Raw genomic sequence first — 20,102 nt, 5'->3', positions numbered from 1 at the left:
GGCGAGGTCCGTCCGTTAGGACAGCCTGAGGGAATGTCACCAAAAATGACATTTTGATGAGATCTAATTCCGTTTTCTTTTCGCACGCGGTTGATGCGAATCCACAATTGCAAACAGCCTCAGCGTAAGTGATGCAAAAAAAGAGCGGGCTTACACTGCGTGAAGCTAAGAACGATGGAACGGGAACCCCCGAAAATAGCTCTATTATCCTTAAAGAAAACTCGGTCACGCTGCATGATCCGTCAGCGAACGGTGAAGTTCAAGATTGACACTTGAAAGGAGGTGTTAATGAAACGGCATCTCCCCTCGTCGTCCCCCGCCGTAGACTACCGGACTCGTCGTCCTGGTCCTCACATTGACCTTCGTGGTGCCCTAAGGTGAAGTTGGCTCCGGCTTCGCAATGGCGAAAATGAAATGCAAATCCTCCTGTCAGAAATAGGATTAGTTACCGTTGGTTTTTTTGGTCCACCGTTGCCTGCGAAAGTTTCATTAACGCTCCTCTGCGGAACTTGTTTTCTTAGTCTTTTTTTGTCTATGCTGACACCATCTCAAACACACAAGAATTCCACCCAAAACTAATGGGGCGAGCTGAACTAAGAATTTCGCCGGCAGGGTTTGTGGGTTTTTGTGATTTACCGGCGCTCGTGGTTGTTCCGGCTTACTTATTAGACTCCTCTCCATTCTTTTACGCTCTATTTCGCAGATTCATTCGTTAACAGCCAGGAATGGACGATTTCTCGATCCGTGCCGGACATCCGGCTCGGCATCGTCGGCAGTCTAAGCTCGGGAAAGTCGGCCCTAGTGCACCGCTATCTGACCGGCACGTACATGCAGGAGGAATCGCCCGAGGGTGGCCGCTTCAAGAAGGAAATTCAGATCGACAATCAAAGCTACCTGCTGCTGATACGAGACGAAGGAGGTCCACCGGAGATTCAGGTGAGCCACACGGAGTAGAGTTGGGTTGGGCCAAATGGCTATAAAAATATATATATGCGCCCAGACTTGGCAGCGTTCCCTTGGGGCCTTTCACTCGGAAAGGGTGCAGCGTCTCGCTTCGATTCCATAAAACGGCTCATAACCTCACAAACGCCATTCGCAAGCTTAGCTCATCCTTTTGCCCCAATTTAGAGACTTTGACCTTTCGTATACCTTCTGTGTTCGACCGTGCCCTGATGCCACCGTACAGACAACGATGAACTCGCTCGTTCGCCAAGGTCTTCTAATTAACTTTCCCGATAAAATGTTTGCTCAAACACCGCTGCCAATCCCAATGTCGGCAACACGCGTGACACGGTGTATAACCTTCGGCTGTTGGTGTTTCTTATCGGTGGCAGTCTGCAAAGCGCACGTTATTCATAGCTTTTAATAACTTTTGATGCCATCTGCACTAACCGTCTGAATGTTGTGGTGCAACCCACGGAATGTCTTTCCCCGTCCAGGAAGTGTATTCCGGAAACCGATGGAACCTGTTCTTTGCCTCCAGTTCGCTATCGGTTCGTCAGACGATAAGCGATTTTCCGGTGAGACGCGGAGCGTTAATTTATAAATAGCATTTCAGGCGGAAACGCAAACTGTCATCGGAAAACCTGAACGGCGGACCGTCCCCCAAATGGACGCGATGAGTTATGGCTCCATCTAGCCGTGATTGCGTAAGCGATTGGATGAAACATCCATCGGACAAGAAACCTGGCTTCGTTTGCCCCAGGCCTCCATTTTCTGCTGCTTCTGGTGCTTCCGTCGAACACGCCTCGTGCCTGTGTTGTGTAGGTCGAAGATTGGATTTTCAAGGGTGTTTTCATTTTCTTCTGCTTCCGAGCATGCTGGAGCCAGTGCGCCAGTCAATCGTAAGTGTGATCCAGCAGCCTGACGAAGCACGCCCTCAGGTGTAACGTACTTGGGCATCACATGGAAAGCGAGTTCCTCGTACGTTTTGAAAGCTTTTGGCGGCGCCATCCCGGTGATCGAGAGGTTCCACTTGGCTGGCGAGTTTGGCGCCTCTCGAGTTGTCTGAGATTCGTTGGCGCTCTGAATATGTGGGCAGAAACGGCAAAAATCAGTTCACTTGTGGCGTTCTAAAGCTTTTACGAGAGAACCAGACATGCTTGTCGTGTTTATTTAAGGAACATAATTGCAGTTCGATGGTATCATGCATATGAGCTGCAGCTGTTGCTCTGGTTTAAATGATGATTTTATTTTTTTGCATTTTCATCACAGGATTGTTGCATCCGTTTTTTTTGCGTGTGTGCAATGCTATTGTTGCAATTCGCTTTATGTTGGTAACAATTAAAAGTCATTCACATCGGGAAACAATCGAAGGCCGCGATCCTATTGACTGCGCGCATCCCTGGCAGCATGACCAGCTCCTTTTTTTTTTGTTCGCTTCCCTCCACATCGCGGAGTTATCAGCGGATCTTCCCGTGCACCATTTTTTACCATTCACATACAAAAGCGTATGGAAAAGGGGATCGCTCAAATTGTTGCCTAATTGTTGCAAATGTGTTCACCCAACTGGCCGGGATGGCGCAGGCGCAATCATCAACCATCAACAATACGCAACAACCGTTAGCGCAAAACTGGCTCGCAAGGATCGCGCAAAATCACTGCCGTCAATTGATTCGCGATTCCCCGCCATCACTCGCAACCCAACGTCATCGATAATCCGCACGCGAAAGGCACCGCACGGAAAAAAAAAACGCGTCCTGGAGTGCGTTCGGTTGAAACGGGGTGCTGCAGAAAATTTGCATATGCCCCCCGCTACGAGATGGGGTGCGTGAATAATTGGCTGCATTAGCTGGCGATGGGTCCGATGCGCCCAAGGCGTCTGATGCACCGAACAATGCAGATCGAAACCGAACGCAGGGTGCACCCTCGATTACGATCGGCAGGCTTGTGCAAGGATCGAACCGCTATTAGCGGCGCACGCAACGGTCGATTGCCACCCGGGAACTACGCGCTCGCTAATCAATTACACGCCCCAGCGTGATTGCCGATGCGTACCTTCAGCGACGAACATCGACGGCTTAGTGCTTATCGGAGCGTTAAGCGCGAGCGTCGCGCTATTTTGTTGCACTTTAATGACTTTCTCCCGTAACTGTAGCAGCCGGAGGACGGTCCCGCCGATGGATGATGCACCTTATTTGCATTGCTAATCAGTGCATCGATCGTGAGGTTCTGATCTACGCAAATCCCAGTGCCCTTCAGCGGGTCTGGCTGACAGAGCTAGACTAGAACTAGGTCTGCACACCCCGTTATGTACACCAGGGAAAATGCGAAGGGTGAAGGGCAATTTGCAAGTCCGGGATGAATCGTTAATGGGTTGTTTTCGTATCAGTTTTACGATTTATTGATCCATAGCGCAGCAGCTATTGACTCTCATCAGTCCGGTGGGTTGGGACAACGGTATCGGAGCTCGTTTTTTGTATTTCTGCTTGTTCCAAAGCTTCCGATGCAGAAGCGGGAACGGTGGAAAGGATCGCGAATCTCGTTATAAATCGTCGATTTCATGCATGACATCGGTCCTGGCTGGCAGCTTGAACGAACGAATGGCCTTTCCCTGCGAAGGATGCATGTATCGCTGGGTCTAGTGGGAATTGTAATGTAAATATTATCCTTGAACGAGAACGAATGCTATGTTGCACAGATACGTTCGTATGTAGTTTTCGGTCTCACTGCCACCACTCGGTAGCCAGAAGCCGTATCGATTATTTATCGCTTCATTAGCAAAGGGTCTAGATTTGCGCCCTTCGATCGGTTGAAAGTGGTTGTTCAATGTTGGTCGGTTACTTTCAGCTATTTTTAGGACAAAAAAGAACAAATAGTAAGGTGAACGGGAACGGTTCGATATTCCATTCCTTCACCGAGAAACCTCATGCAGCGAAAAAATATTTTAGCGATCATTTACCCCACAATTGCGCTCTCCCTTCACGATGTGTTTAAATATTGAACGCATTGTTTTCCACTCGGATGTGACGCACGAAATTAATAATAGACACCTCAATCTCACTCGCAACCACTCGACAATGCAATGGCGCACCGCATGATGCACATGGTCCTTTCGGTCGGAGGGACAACTCGTCCGCTTCAAAGCCACAGAATCCTTAAAAAGGTGTACCACCCGCGGTTGGGTCCCACTTCTATGCGCACGGAAAAACACCCTTTAATTACGTGTCGCATTCGCGCATGAAGGCGGAAGCAGGAGAGAACAGGAAATTAAGCTAAAATTGAATCAAACAATTGAAGGACTAAAGTGTGCGCACACGACGTACCCTCATCCCGCAGGGTGATCATAAAATTTGGTCTCGCTCGTCGGTTCATATTTCTCCGCCAGAGGTCTTGATTTGGACGGGGTTCAGTAAACCCTCGCCGCAAGCAGGAAAAGGAAGTTGCACGCACAACCATGTCGGCCGCAGGCAATGGGCGAAGGAATCGTGGAATGCCGAATTTGCGCTTGCACGACGGCATCGTTCCGAAATCCACCCGTACGCAAAGAAATGTCACCACACCGTCATCTCGTGTGCTGGAGCACTCTCAACTGGCACGGTAATTACCGTCTGGTTGGCAGCTGCAGCCCAATGTTGCCTCTGGCTGTGAATGCCGCAGGATCTAAGAGGCGACAGGAGAAAAACCTCTTTCGTGCTATCATGTCTGAGTGTGTGGGGCGCGTGCTGCATGTTTGCATAATTGTAAGGCGTCTGAGCATAATATTACGCCGCGAATAGTAGCTGAGTGTGTGTGTGTGGCGAAAAGCAACACCCATCGCAATCAGGACTCCCGAGATCCGTGAAAGCCAACAGACAGAGTCGCCAGTCGTCGCCGATTCGCTTTCCATTTCAATGAACCTTGCCGTGGAAAAGCAGTAACGTGAGCTGTAAAATATGGGCCTCGGGGGGCATTCAATTTTTCTTTTCCGTCACGCACCTCCGCGTTACTGTCCCACCCGTCTGCTTGTCTCCCCCCTGAACCACAGTGGCGTCTCAAGCTTTGCTACGAAAACAACTCCCTCCCCGAGCGCGTGGTTTCGTGATTAACGGGAGATACGCCTTGCAAGTGCCCCCGAAAGGTAGGCAAAGCGCAACACACGGGCACCGAGCGGCGTGTTCTTACATGCTGGCCGACAGCAGCAGGAAGTAGCCGTCGGCGACGCAAATTCTACCGTGTCCTGTCTTCGTCGTGTGGTGCTTGTCGCCGCAACCGTTGCTATTGAATTTCGGCCCATTCGCCTCGGTTAGTTCCGTGAGCTGCAGGTTGGTTGGACGCGCCTGCGCCTCTCTAACCGTTACGGCATTATGGCGACCTCTTGAACTTCCGTCTGCTGCAGCCAGGCAGGCAGGCAGGCAGGCTCCCCCACGTTGCAGGAATTATTGTGTGTGTGTTTTTTTTTTCGTTGCTCTCTCTCCTGTTTCACAAACATCGCAAAAGAAAGCGCCAGCGTTTTCTCTTTGAGAACCACCCCATGTGGGGTGAACACAGCAAAAACAAAAAAAAAACCTTCAGCTGACGAACGGGCACAACAAAAACAGAGGAGGCGGTGTGGCGTGTTGCAAATCAAGTTCATTGCCTACTGGTGTGCAGGTTCGGCGGAGTCCTGGCACGGTTCAGTGTGCGAATTGGACGCGTTCAGAGTTGACTTCTTCCGAACGGGAGCCAGGTTTCGGTAAGGATATCATTACCAGAGCACTTGGAGGTTGTTTGCCCGCTGATTATACACATACCGTACTTTGGATACCTCGGTTGTGTCGTGAAAGCGTGTGTGTGTGTGTGTGTTTGCGCCAACAGCAGAAGCAAGTCCTTTCGTTGAAAGCATCCCCAACGGTGATATGGACGTTGTGTTTACGAATGTTGCGAACATTCTCTGGTGAGTTGTGGTTTTGTTTTTGGGGAAAAAACATGCGTTACATATTTAACATCAGGAAATCTCGTCCCTGATGGCACAGCAGAGTAGCGTGGAATGTTATCGCATGTTTTCAAAACCCGTATAACCGTACGACGATGACTGTGTACGAGCAGGGAATGGTGATTGTTAAAAAAATCCATGTCACAGCCCATAGCATAACGCATTTCTCCTAACGTGTACTTGGGCCGTGGTGCGTTGAACCACCACTCTAGAGATATATTAGACGATTATGAGAGGTGCGAAGAACGAAACAATGCATCGTTGACGGTGGATAGAGAAATTACGAAAACTGAAGCAACCGACCTTACTGTCCATCCCTCTCCGTGGTGTGCGCGAGCTTTGCGCAATGCCCTCGCCTACCAGTAGGGGGATGTTGTGCACAATTTAGGCCCAAAATCGAGCCCACCATAAATTAAATCGGTGCCATTAAGGTGGGCTCTCCGGTTGTCGATTATGTTCTGTGTGTGTTTTTTTTTTGCTCGTTGTTGTGTTCCACTCCGTGTGTTCTACTCCGCGCGTTGCGTACATCGCTTTTTCGCTCTATTCATTGTGCCATTACTGTAGCTGTTTTCTCCCATCACCCCACGTTCTTGCGCATGTTAGCCGCTCCTTTACACCGAGCCTGCGTTCGATGACAGCTCTATTAGGCGTAGTTAGTGGCGTAACTCGGCGCACCAACAACCAGCGCGCACCAGGGCGGAAAACACGTGCGCAGTGATAGTTTGGATGTTTTTCGTCTCTATGTTTTTTTTCTATTTCTTCTTTTGTTCGAATTGCTCTCACAAATGGCCCAAAACGATAAATCTGGCACCCGTTGTTTTCCACGCAGTGGCCATTGCTTTCTCTGGCGGATTCCGTGCGGGTTCTGTTTTGGATCAGGAACGGCTCGTGTTCGTTATTATCATCATTATCCAGTGGCTCCCGCATGGTGTGTCCTTCCAACAGACGCCAGCGTAGGGGAAAGTAAGGCAACTTGTGCGATTGCGCGTCTAGCGGTACCTCCAATCGGACGATTGCGCGTTTTAGAACGGTCTGATGATTTAATGTCCCGGTACCACGGAGTACTTTCGCGCGACCTCCGGCTGGGCTTGTCGGACGGTTTCGTGGTACCATCATCAGTGCGGGAAATAAGTCATTTCCGTTACTGCACGGCCGAAAGGAAATCATATTGCTCAATTTTCGCGCAGCATGCGTTCTATGCTGACAAACATTGCATTTGTTTCTAGTGCTGTTGGATGCATGACTACTGCTAGTTGCCCCCAAAACCGTAGCAGATGTTGGTTAAATTTACATTTGGCTTTTGTTTTTGGCAGCATAAGGACGCTTCCTGTGGCTTGACTTCGTCTGCTACTTCTTTTTTCGGCAGCAAATACACACAAACGGAAGTCTCCCCCAGTGCCAGACACATTCGGAGGGGTCTAAATGTGCTTAAAAGTAGGTTATAACACTCCTGTCATGACTTCATCAAATGTGTTGGAGACTTACGACATCATCTAGCACATGAACGAAGGCTTTCAAACGGAGAAGGAACGTCACGTCACACTGTGCCTTTTCTTTGCGAATTTTTGAACTGTCGAAAAATTAACCCTCTTCTCCAACGTTCTCAAAAAATCACGCATTATTAATCAAAGCCTGAGTCCGCCCTTTGCCGGGCGTCGTCTTATACGCCACCCCGAAAGACTTGCGCTTTTCTGCAATCCCTTGTTCTCGGATTCGCTTTCCCAACATTTATCACCTCTACCCCATTCCGCTTGGTCCATTAATGAGTTAATATTTCGTCAAAACGATCTCCAATGGACTGCAGAGCTGCGCTTTGCTTTCGGATTTCCGGTATATTATCCCTTCGTCTATTATCTCAGACCCGCTGGAACTCCTGCTGATTTTGCCCGACTGTCAAGCGTAACCGAAGTTTAACACACACAAAAAAACGAACATCACAGCCTGCTTCTTAGGATCCTTGTTGCTTTTCTTTCTCCATTTTGTGCAATTTTAAAATTAAGGATTCCCTTTCTTTAATTTTTGCCAAAAAAAACGGTTCTAAACGGTAACGTAATTCCGCAAAAGTGAGTGTAAAAAAGAAGTTTTTTTAAACAAAACCGCACCGCCGCTGGCCTTCAGAAATCGTACATTGTTGGTTTTGATTTATTGGCTCACCGTGACGAATCAATTGCGAGACGTTCTGTTTATGGGTCCTGCATTTCTTTCCCCTTTTGTTGGGTTGCAAATTTGCAAAAACCGCTTTTCGGTTTCACCCCAAAATCGTGAAAATGAATGTCGTGTGCGTGTGTGTGGTAAGCTATTAGCAGCATTTTGAGCCAACTAACCATTCCGTTTTTCCGGTTTTTCCCCCTTTCCAGTTCGCCGCCTGGGTCGATGCCGTAATCTTCGTCTTCAGCCTCGACAACGAATCCAGCTTTAATGCGATCTACACCTACTACAACCGAATTGCGCACCACCGAAACACGGCCGAGATCCCGTTCATCCTCGTCGGTACGCAAGGTGCGTATTAAGGCTTTGCCACAAATGCCTCTAGCATGGTGGAATGCTTCCATTTCCCAGCACTAATCAATCGCGTTTTCCCTACATTGCAGATGGCATTTGCGAACGAGCACCACGCGTGATTGATGATGCCCGGGCTCGCAAGTTGGCGCAAGATCTGAAACGGTGCACCTATTACGAAACCTGCGCCACCTATGGTCTAAACGTGGAACGAGTGTTTCAGGACGGTAAGCATCCCTCTGCGAAAAGGAGCAATTACATGTTGGGCCAGGAATAGCAAACGTTAGCGAAGATTTAAACCTTCAAAATCTCTGTCAGCAGTAGAGAATTCTAAAATCATCCTTTAGAATTTTTGGAAAATCATTCTCCGTACAATGGTGCTTTTGAAATGTGCTTCCTTGCACCAAACGGTTTTTGCGCTGTTCTACCCCTTGACGGTAAGGATCTGTCAAACTCAAGGATAACGCGACAACACACAGTGGTCGTTTAATTGTCCAAAATTACATCGAGATTGCTCGAGATTTTTTTCAATATGTGAACTATTGAACAATTCGGTGTTTATCTTTTATGGAACTTCACCTTTTTAATGTAATCTAAAGTCGAATATTGACCACGGATTGCTGATTTGAAGATGAGATTTAGAAAATTTGTCCAATGAACTGGCACTATGCACACACTGTCCCGATCCAAGCATAGCCGCTATCTCTTTCACACCCGTCGTGTCATCTTGCTTGAGGGTATTTTTTTTCGTTCTCTCTGTCTCTCCTTCTCTCTCGCTCACTCCTGTGCCAGGGACGCCACATGAGTGGTATGTTTTTTGTGTATTTTTACCCTTCCTTCCCTATCCCTTGCTGCTCCTAGGACTTCTATGCTCGCAGCTTGCGTTTCCCTTAAGTTTATGCTTTATGTTTCGCTTTCTTGGCCTCCGTTCTTCTTGGTTCCTTCTTGATTTCTGTGGACCGGTCCGGATCGTGGTGTGCCGCCGCGGTGCGCGTTGTGCAGTATCATCTCCTTCTCCTTCGTTTTCGGGGCTCGTTTCGGTTTCCTTTTCCGATGCCCATCTCAGCTTACGCGCGCGGGCTTCTAAAGCATCTCTTTACGGTCAAGCCTCCGTTCCGACAGAACAGCCTACTGCCAGCCGCACTGGATAGGCTCGCAGTGCGTGTTTGTGGTTGCCTTGGAGAAACGTAGTTTGTGCAGCAAAACGTGTATACCAAAGGGCGCGCGTTTTCGTGCATTTCTCAGTGCCTCAAAAGCGTTGTGCTGTAGTGAGGTCTTTTTTAAACTCTTTCCTACGTGCAGTCGTAGTGCAACTTACCGCATTTATGTACGAAAAAGCTTCCAACGCGTGTGTCCGAAGCAGCAGCCGCGGAGGCAGCAGCAACAGCAGCAACACGGACCCACTCGGTAACCACGCTGCTCCTGCTGCTGCTGCTGTTGCATCTTGTGTACGAACAGAACAGCAAACGACCGCCGCGACGATGCCTTTCTACAGGAGATACTGTAATTATTACTTCGTGATAGGGACAACCTCGCAAAGAGGAAAAGGATCAACGGGTTCACGCCGATGGCCAGAAAGAGCAGGGGCAACATGTGTGTGTGTGTGCCCTTGCGAAAAACATCTGCCTGTGGTGGGCTTGTTGTATGGTTGATGATGGTTTTCTCATGCGTTGTTCGCATTTTTTTTCTCCGCAGCCTGCCAGAAGATCGTCCAGCAGCGCCTTTCGACCGGATCCACGATAACACCGACCAACTCGCGGCCAACGACGCCACAAGGTACACGGCTCGGTGTGGCCAGCTTTCACCCGTCAGTTCCTAGCCCGACGAATGGGTTCTCAAACAGCGGAACCGGCACTGTTCCCGGTTCGGTCGGATTAACCCTGGGTAGTTCCTCGCCGAGTCATCAGCACCAGCAGCAGCCGAACCATCAGACTGGAAGCGGCACAATGACGCTGCCTCATCGGCATCACGTTCTGTCTGCCTCGAGCCATCACATTCCGATCAAGATCAGCCAGGAGTTGATCAACGCCGAGTCGCACCACCACAGTGTCACCGGGGCCGGAGTGAACGGAAGTGGAACCAGTGCCCAGAAGTGGGGTACCATTTCGCACGGCACCTCCCAACAGACCCTGCTGGCGCTTACGAACGAGAACAACAACATCGCCAAGTTTGTGCCACCATCGCATCCGGTTTCCGCCGGGCATACGGATAACCTCCAGCCACTCGGACTGTCGGCAATGTCCTCGAAGGACAGTGGTGGTAGTGGCAGTGGAGGAGGGAAAGAGAGTAAGGACGGCAAGGAGCTGCCAACACCGACGTCGACTCCGACGACTTCACGCAAGAGCCGCCGAAGATCGAACCTCTTCATCCCGTCGTCCTCGAAGAAGGAGCAACAGCAGCAGGAGAAGATCAAGAACGGCGAGCTCGGTTCCGGTCGGGCCATCCCGATCAAGCAGGGTTACCTGTACAAGCGCAGCAGCAAGTCCCTGAACAAGGACTGGAAAAAGAAGTACGTGACGTTGTGCGATGATGGCCGGCTCACGTATCATCCCTCTCTGCACGACTACATGGAGGATGTGCACGGGAAGGAGGTGTCCTTGCAGTACGTCACGGTGAAAGTGCCGGGTCAGAAGCCTCGTGGCACGAAATCCATCATCACGAACAGTGCACTAACGGCGGCGGCCGCTGCAGCCTCCCAGGCCACTTCCAACGGAACACACGGTGCCAATGGGCAAGCGAGCAGTAACGGGCTAACGGAGGGCATCGGTGGACTTTCGCTGGCGAAGGACCGCAAGTGCACGGAGAAGGTGTTGCTGACGGCGTTTGACACGTTGCGTGAGCCGGTCAAATCGAACTCGCAGACGAGCGGTGACGAGGGGATCGTGATCAGTAGCAGCACTTCGCAGAGTTTCCCCGGAAGTGACAGCAACAATGTCGGGGCCAGTGGAGGCGGAAGCAAGATCGATGCACAGACACCGAACGTGAAGAAGCGCCACCGACGCATGAAGAGCAGTGGTGTGGGGAAAAACAGCGAATACGATGGTAAGTGAACGAAGGAGCTAGATGGAGGAATGACGCTGACGTTTTGCTAACTTAACGATGGGTTCCTTTCGATTGTTACAGATTCCGACGCGTACGAGTTTTACATCGTCTCATTGGATAACAAGCAGTGGCACTTTGAGGCGTCCAATTCGGAGGAACGCGACGAATGGGTGTCGGTGATAGAGCAGGAGATCTTCAAGAGTCTGCAGGGCATCGAGTCATCCAAGTCGAAGCCCCTGAACCCAAGCGATATCGCCTCTATGCAGTCGATTCGTAGCAGGGTACCCGGCAACGGCTATTGCGTGGACTGTGACTCGCCAAGTAAGCATCCTTGCAAACTCCTTGCCAACTCGGCTCGTAAGAATTAGGATCAGTTATAAACGTGCTTTTGTTTCTGCCGTAGATCCCGAATGGGCTAGCTTGAATCTGGGCGTGCTGATGTGCATCGAATGTTCCGGCGTCCACCGAAATCTGGGTTCGCACATCAGCAAAGTGCGCTCGCTCGGATTAGACGAGTGGCCGTAAGTATTTGACTGCTTAGCGAGAATGTTTCGTCCACGTTCGTCATTAACACTTCACTCTGTTACAGTCCCGGTCATCTGAGTGTTATGTTGGCGATTGGCAACAGCTTAGCGAACTCGGTGTGGGAAGCGAACACGCGCGGTCGTCTGAAACCAACTCCAGCTAGCTCGCGAGAGGAGAAAGAAGCGTGGATCCGGAGCAAGTACGAAGGCAAGGAGTTCCTGCCACACTTCAACCCATCACCCCCGATCGGACAGCAGCTTTGTGAGTCCGTGGTGCGTTCGGACATGAAATCCATCATCATACTGCTGGCGAACGCGACCAACGAGCACATCAACTCGACCGCAAGCAATCGGGACCTCCGGACGCCGCTACTGCTGGCATGTGCGATAGGAAATCTCGCCATTTCCCAGCTGCTGATATGGGTAGGATGCACGAACCGGCGAAGTGTTCACACGAAAGCGAAAGTTTAGCTCCATCTGATTGCTAACGTTAATTTGCCTTTTCCCCCACAGCATCACGCTAACCTGAAGCACGTCGACAATGATGGCCGGTCGTGTTTGACCTTCGCCAAGGCAGCCAATTCGCTGGCCGCAGCCAAACAGGCGACCAACTCGCCACATCATGTGAACGTCGAGACAACGTCGGCATTGGTGGAACTGCTGACGAGCCTGGGCTGTACCGATCCGGCACCATTCTCCGCCAGTGGTACGTTGCCCCGCCGGAGGGAAACCATCGATCAGGCGACGTTCGAGAAGTTTTCCTCGAGTGTGATCTAGGGCTACGACGGTGAGCCCCTCCGGAACGTAGATAAGCATAGTTTTTCCTAGCACCTAAGGCATACCGAGGCGTAATCTCACGAATGACGATTGAAGGGTAGCATGTAGAAGCTGTTAGACGCTGACGTCCGTCGAGGGCGCAGGATTTCGATCCGATGGTTCGCTAGTACGCTACACGCGCGCGCGCGTACAATATTTGTTTATTATTGCGTTTGAGACTTAACACTTTAATTAGTCCTATTGATAATTTCTGTTACTGTGGTCAACTGAACCAAGGGGAAGAGACAAAAGAAAGGGAAAGCGAAAGCAAAAACAAAAGTGTTAGCAACAGCAGCATATATGTATAGGTGGCATTGTGATCCGTTTTGATTCGTTTAGAGCAATTGGTTGGTTGTTTTTTTTTCTTTTTTTTTTTTAAAGATTTTTGTTTTGTTTCGCTTTCAACCGCCGATTGGATAAGCCCTTCGTCTAGGTTAATTTGTGCATCTCCGTGGTGCAAAATGACTTGTATATAGTTTTCCTCCCTACATTTTTGTTTGTTTTCACTGTGTCATCCTTTTGCCACGAGAGCAAAAGGTGTGATCCATATTCTGTAGTTTGTATATGTGTTTAGATTCGGACGGGCGCGTTTCACGGGCCTGATAATTAAGTATTCGTAATTGCAGTAGTTAAAATGGAGAGAAAAGCAAGAAATTAGAGGAAAAGAAAATGCTTCGATGTTTTTCGTTTTCACAGACGAAAGTGAGTTTTATAATATCTTGAATTGGTAAGGTAATTTAACTCTGAGTTGTAAAGGCTAGTTTCGAGGAATGTGTAAGAGGAAAGAGTATTAGTACAGGAAAAACCCACAATTAAACGGAATGTTTACATCATTCTAAATTCTCGACACATAACCTTGTAGGCACGTACACAATGGCAGATAATTGCACGGTTCCAATAATTTGTTAGGATGTTCAAAGCCGAATCCTTAGCTCTACTATTATCTAGCAAGATATGTCATTCATCCTCTTGTATACGGGAGGAGTTTCATCAGTTATTCAGTTCCTATTGGCCATCGTTAGCTCAGTTTCCCATCGATTTGTCGAAAGAGGTTCTTCACGATTCACGGTACACGAAATTTTAGCATGATTTTTTAGAGTACATAATAGGGTAAAAATATCGCAATTATTCATCCTTTTAGTTCTCACGCAGTTTACGATCGGTTTACGAAATCTCGTTTCTTCACGGAACGGAAACGAATGCCAAATGTGTTAGTCGGGCAGGACTAACCGACGGTCGATGATTTTTGGTACGGCAGTGAATTTAATCCTTTTTTTAACGGTAGAGAATCGACAGGACGACTAATCGATTCCATACGATGTTACAACGTACGGGTGCACCCCGTGGAAAGGCATAAACAAATAGATGTATACATGATTACACATTATACAACAATTGCTAATATTGCACTACACATGCAAACGAACACATCCACACACACACAACTATTGCACGTAAAGATACCCAGAGCACTGAATCGAGAAGGAGTGTAGGCAGAGTGAGGAGAATAGAAAGGACCTGTAGCGTAGAAACGGCAAACCTCAAACCCCCCGGGAACCACAGATACAACATAGTTACAAACGCGAGAGATGAGAAACAAATTGATTAACAAACCAGAGTTCGCAAACACGTAACGTAACGTTAAACTATCGACAGTTTATGATAGCGGCTAATGGCAGTGGTTGTGGAACCCGTTTATTCGCTTCGAGCGCCAAGCAGAACCCCTATCTATAGATATATATAAATATATATAGAAAGAGAAAACAAATGTTGACATAATTAAAAACCACAAACCCTTATACCTAGCTAGGCTCCCACCTCTCACCTTCACGCTGGAAGGAAGGGCGTGAACTTTATCAGTACCAGGGTGTAGTTGCGAGGAGCGTAAGCCAAGGACGATAACAACAGCAGCAGCAGCAACACAGTAGCAAAATAGCAAGTATCCTGTTTGTATTGTCGTATAACAGAAAATGTTGTGAGTGAACGGAAATTAGCAACTGCAACGCAACCCCTGGAAACAGAATAGGTACTTGAGATAGTGCATGGTGCCAGGTAGCTGGCAGGCGACAGTGCATAAACGTAATATACGAAATGATACGGTGAAAAAAAGAAACAATGGTCTAACGATGCTCAGTCGGTGTTTTATTCCCGCGAGAACAATCACCCATCGGTCGTCGGACAAACAACACCGCACACGGGCGGGCTTTATCATGCTAATCCAGGCACATCTCGCCCTCGATCCGACGTTTGTTTTGTCCCACTTGATCCTGAGCTGCAACGGCAGAGAAGCTCGACAGGTCGACAGGGAGATAGGACTGCAACACACGTTTATCATTGGCTTTAATTTCCGTAAACAGAAACTGCGCCGTGTAGGGTTGTCTCGTTTTGCTAATCAAAAACGTGACGTCGTGTTCGGTGGGAGGAATTTGTGCTACGCATTGCGAGTTCGATGCAATGACTTAGCACTCTTGCCGAGTGAGAGACGGCGCATCTCCAGCAGATCGTTTGAGATCACCCAAAGGTCACGCAGCCAATTGCTGATGTGTTCGCAAACGTGTGTGTGTGGGGATCCACCGATCGGTGCCAGATTAAAACACACCCGATACGACACGAGAGGGCTCCCACTATCAGTCGCGTTCGAGTCGTCGTCGTGAGTAGACCGATTCTCCGATATTTGCGTGAAATGAGTTCCCCATCCCAGCGGGTCGTGACGGGAAGCAGTGTGTACGATACAAATGGGAAGTTTTGGTACGGTGAACGGTTACCGACGGTGTTAAATCCGGCCGCCGGAGTTGGACGGATTGTGCTCGATACGTTAGCCCGCTCACCGGACAGGGTGATTCAGATCAACGCCGACACTGGCCGGAAGACGACATGTGCCGAAATGCGTCTCCGGATCGTGCGTGTGGCGTTACATCTCCGTCGGCTCGGTTACAAGCGAGGAGATTTCGTGAGTTTAGCGTGTGGGAATGGTGAGGATGTAGTTCCGGTGTTCATCGGTTGTTGGGTGCTTGGAATGGCCGTGAATCCGTTGGCACCGATCTTCGGGCGGGATGATTTTGCACACATGATGGCCCAAACCCAATCCCGGTTGGTGTTTTGTGATCCAGCAAACCGGGTTCCAGTGACCGAAGCCATCCGGAAAGCGATCGATGGCCCTGTGCAGCTGTTCGTGATGGGACCGGCTGAGGATGGAGCGCGTTCCGTCGATGAACTGTTGGCCCCGATCGAGGGTGAGATGGAATTTCAACCGGAGTACCTTGGGGATGCGAGTAAACTCCTTGCGATGATTCTGTGCTCCTCGGGAACGACTGGACTTCCGAAAGGTGTTTGCTTATCACACGCTCACTTCATCGATGGAATGGTTTTCTCGACGTAAGTGCCAGCATTAGTCATCATTGCTACTGATAAAACTCCTTCCTAACCTCTCTCTCTCTCTCTCTCTCTCTCTTTTTTGTTTTTCCACAGACAAGTCTCCGATGGACCGATCTTCAACTTTAGCTCACTGTTCTGGGCCACCGGGATCTTCGCCGTAATGACGTCCCTCCTGTACAGCCGGCCACGTGTGCTTACGTCTAAACCATGCCAACCGGACCTACTGATCGACCTGATCGAGCGATATCGCATCGAGAACCTCTTCACGCCACCCTCGTACGTGTCGGCGCTATTGGCACATCCTCGGTTGGCCCAAGCGGATCTAAGCAGCGTGCGACAGTGGTCCCTCGGTGGTTCCATGGTTCCACCCGAGCTGATACGTCAACTCCAGCAACACCTGCCGAATGGGCACACGCGTTCCATCTACGGAAGTTCCGAGATTGGGTTTATCTCGCGCAACGAAGCATTAGTTCGTCCCGGTTCCGTTGGACCACTCGCCACCAACGTCGAGTGTCGGATTGTGGACGAGGAAGGCCACCTCGTTGCACCGGGTGTGCACGGAGAGCTGCTGCTGCGCCATCGGTACATGTTTCTGGTAGGTGTGCCCGTTTCGTGGCGTGTAGTGCGATGATGATTTCATTTTTTGTTTTTTTTTATTTATCTCCCAAACACAGGGGTACATCTACAACGAGGAAGCCACGGCGAATGCTCTCACCGAGGACGGGTTCTTTCGGAGCGGTGACATCGGATACATGGACACCGACGGCAGCCTGTACGTGATCGACCGCATCAAGGACATCATCAAGTACAACAACTTCCAGGTGTCACCGTCCGATCTGGAGAGCATCATCCAGAAGATCGACGGCGTTAAGCAGGTGTGCGTGATCGGTGTCCCCTCGGCGGACGGATCGAGCGATCTTCCCATGGCTGTGGTCGAACGGCGTCCTGGATCCGGTGTTCGTGCTGAGGACATCGTGCGACATGTGGATGAGCAGGTGGTGGACTTTAAGCGGCTGCGTGGAGGCGTTCGCTTTGTGGACAGCTTCCCGATGACTCCGTCGGGCAAGATCGTGCGGCGTACCGTTAAGAAGCTGATTGACGAGGGGAAGTTGTGATCGTTGAGCTGTAATTAGCCTGTAAACACGCGTTGCTGCTAGTGTTATGAACGTTCGAAGACAAAAGCAGCGTTCGTTTTAATAAACTACTTCCAGTTACAAACTGAAAATAAACGTCTTTTCGTTGTGCGAATGCGCCCCAAAAAGGCAAGAAGATGTGAAAGAAATTCCTCCCAAACTGTGCCGAAAAAGTCCACTTTGTACCAGGAGAGCATAACACCGAGGAGGGTGTTTTTTTTTAATTTTTTAAAAGAGAAAAAAAAGCCGTCCGAAAAAAAATATTTTTCGCCGATCGAAATTGAAAAAGTCGGGTTTGTAACAGGAGCGCATAACACCGAGGAGGGTGTTTTTTTAATTTTCAAAATCGCAAAAAAAAATATTTTTCGCCGACCAAAATCGAAAAAGTCGGATTTGTAACAGGAGCGCATGACATCGAGGAGGTTGATTTTTAATTTTCAAAATCGCGAAAAAAAAAATATTTTTCGCCGACCAAAATCGAAAAACCCGATTTTGTAACAGGAGCGCATGACATCGAGGAGGTTGATTTTTAATTTTCAAAATCGCAAAAAAAAATATTTTTCGCCGACCAAAATTGAAAAAGTCGGATTTGTAACAGGAGCGCAGAACATCGAGGAGGTTGATTTTTAATTTTCAAAATCGCAAAAAAAAATATTTTTCGCCGACCAAAATCGAAAAACTCGATTTTGTAACAGGAGCGCAGAACATCGAGGAGGTTGATTTTTTTTTTCAAAATCGCGAAAAAGTCGGCGGCGAACGAAATTTTTTGCCGGATGGATTAAAAAGAGCTGCCGACGAACAAAAATTTTGCCAAATGGATTAAAAACAGCCGAATTTACCGCGGATGATGCGTAATCGCTTCCGCGTCGATGTAAAGCTTGTAATTAATGTATTGTTTTGCTTTTGTGAGTGTTTTGAACGTGTTCTAACGAGTTTTCGGGTGATATTTCACATGTAACAAGCAATTTTCATGTATACAGACCATGTTTAAGTAGCTTTTCACCTACAAATGCTATAAATACTTTCGGATCTTCGAAATCATAGGCTAAACATTGATAAATTTAGTTTTTTACCCACTAAAGGGCTTAATTTTATTAGTTTTTCATTGAAGCATACATGTTTTGACGCAAATATGCTACGCATACACATACATTGGTGTACTTTCGCACGTAAATAAACGATAAACGCTTAATATATCGATTTACCTCGGGTATAACGTTTATTTTTAGTTGTTATACGTTTATTTTGTTTTTATGTATATGTATTTCGAAAACCACCACTCAGAATGTGTCTGCCCTTACAAGGGATACGATCATCAAGCACAGACCGACGCGCCAGAGGCACAGCCGAGATCCGGCAACTTCACGCTCCAGGACAGCCACTACGACTCATCATCGTGGGTTAGTTGAACTCTACTTTTGAGAAAGTAGCTATGAAAACTTGCCTATAGAAATGATCCTATGAAGCACAGTCTTAACCTAAGCACTTTTCGCCGGCTCACCCCATCTACCAACGACATGCCGCACTAGCGATGCCTCACGCCTTCATACAACAGATCGCTAAAAGACGCCAACTTTTACTGATTTCACACCAATATCCGAGCTCTTTTCATCAAAAATAATCTGGTCACACGTTTTAGGTCGTATTTCTGGGAAATTCCATGTATAATGTGTAATTTCAGCGGCCGTAGATCGTCATTATTTCGTCAACAAACCGTTTCCCACGTGTTTTTGAATCTGTCAAACGCGCAGCGCACCACAAATGTTGAAGTTGTAAGGTTCCGTACGACTGTTGCAAGGATCTGAAAGAAAAGTGAAATGTTTCGTGATTAGTAATATAAAATTTGTAGTGTTTCGTTTGAAATGTTTCATGTGCTGCCCAAAATTAACGATAGAATGCTTCTTCGCGAGAAGGATGCTCAATTGCACGAGTTAGCGGTTATTAGATTAGAGTAAAGTAAAATTTAATAAACGTAATATTAAATATTCCTTCAGTATTGCGGTATTCCTTTGCTATTACATTACTTATCATCCCCGACTGGACTATAGTTACGCAACGATGAACTCCATCATAAGCTCCAGAAAAGCTGCACTATAAAAAATGTTTTCTGGACCATTTTGTCGGCACTAAATACCGCGATACGGCACGAGCCAACAAGACAAATAAGACGTAAATTTTATCGACTTTTTTAGCCCGTGGGTTGGCTTATTTGTCATTGCTTTTCGACCCGAATTCGGTTGTGCGGTGAAAGTTGCTCATATTAAAACCCAACCCTAAGTTTCATTTACGTCGCTTTGGTTCGCTTTGTCAACGGAGAGGCAGACAAAAAATGAGATCAATTATCATGTCCGCCTCGTTCGGGCCGGTGTGATGCGAATTTATTCCCCTCGTGGTGACGCCTTTCGAAAGTGATAAGAAAAATTCCTCACCATGACTCGAGCTCGAGATACAAACGAACCATCGTGGGAAATGAGGGCGGAAACTGGACTCGCTCTACTTCACGATCGACATCTTCCCGTCGATGGGTTGATGCGACAAACGTGACGATCGCTGAGGGTGGCACGTGCCAAAATTCATTGACAACCCCATCCCAATAGGGGTTGTTTGTAAGCTTTGTTTGCTGCTTTAACACGCGCGGGAAACGCCCCAAAAGGGTACGTATGTTGATAGGCGATCAGAGGCCAACAACCCTACCCCACGATCGCTGGAAGCTTTTATTGTACCCGTGGCCACTATTAATTTCACTCCACTGCACAATTAATCGGTGGTTGAAGCTTCGATTTTTCGTTTTTTTTTTTGTAAGATGAGTCTCCAACGAAA

The 20,102-nt window shown here is 48.3% G+C and overlaps 2 protein-coding genes and 1 non-coding gene across 3 annotated transcripts in view; 2 read left to right on the top strand and 1 right to left on the bottom strand.

Annotated features, from left to right (window-relative positions):
* The window catches only part of LOC128723252 (centaurin-gamma-1A), a 36,243-nt gene extending 23,508 nt beyond the window's left edge, over positions 1 to 12,735 (top strand). The window contains exons 2-9 of the mRNA XM_053816971.1: positions 704 to 936; positions 8,251 to 8,392; positions 8,485 to 8,619; positions 10,088 to 11,434; positions 11,516 to 11,755; positions 11,838 to 11,955; positions 12,024 to 12,381; positions 12,472 to 12,735. Coding sequence (XP_053672946.1) covers positions 704 to 936; positions 8,251 to 8,392; positions 8,485 to 8,619; positions 10,088 to 11,434; positions 11,516 to 11,755; positions 11,838 to 11,955; positions 12,024 to 12,381; positions 12,472 to 12,735 — 2,837 coding nt within the window. The remainder of the gene's footprint in view (positions 1 to 703; positions 937 to 8,250; positions 8,393 to 8,484; positions 8,620 to 10,087; positions 11,435 to 11,515; positions 11,756 to 11,837; positions 11,956 to 12,023; positions 12,382 to 12,471) is intronic.
* Positions 12,736 to 15,087: 2,352 nt separating this feature from the next.
* Positions 15,088 to 17,355, top strand: LOC128722833 (probable 4-coumarate--CoA ligase 3). The gene is made up of 3 exons (XM_053816515.1): positions 15,088 to 16,149; positions 16,243 to 16,744; positions 16,824 to 17,355. Exons 1-3 carry the CDS (start codon positions 15,458 to 15,460, stop codon positions 17,262 to 17,264), a joined length of 1,635 nt encoding a protein of 544 aa, XP_053672490.1. The 5' UTR covers positions 15,088 to 15,457; the 3' UTR covers positions 17,265 to 17,355.
* A 1,202-nt stretch (positions 17,356 to 18,557) lies between these two features.
* Positions 18,558 to 18,757, bottom strand: LOC128728051 (small nucleolar RNA U3). The gene has a single exon (XR_008411004.1). It is a non-coding gene; the product is annotated as a small nucleolar RNA U3 (small nucleolar RNA).
* Positions 18,758 to 20,102: the final 1,345 nt, after the last annotated feature.

The sequence above is a fragment of the Anopheles nili genome, chromosome 3 (genome assembly GCF_943737925.1).
Source record: "Anopheles nili chromosome 3, idAnoNiliSN_F5_01, whole genome shotgun sequence".
Taxonomy (NCBI): domain Eukaryota; kingdom Metazoa; phylum Arthropoda; class Insecta; order Diptera; family Culicidae; genus Anopheles; species Anopheles nili.
Note: the sequence above shows the minus strand (reverse complement) of the source record. Positions and strands in the feature narration are given on the sequence as shown.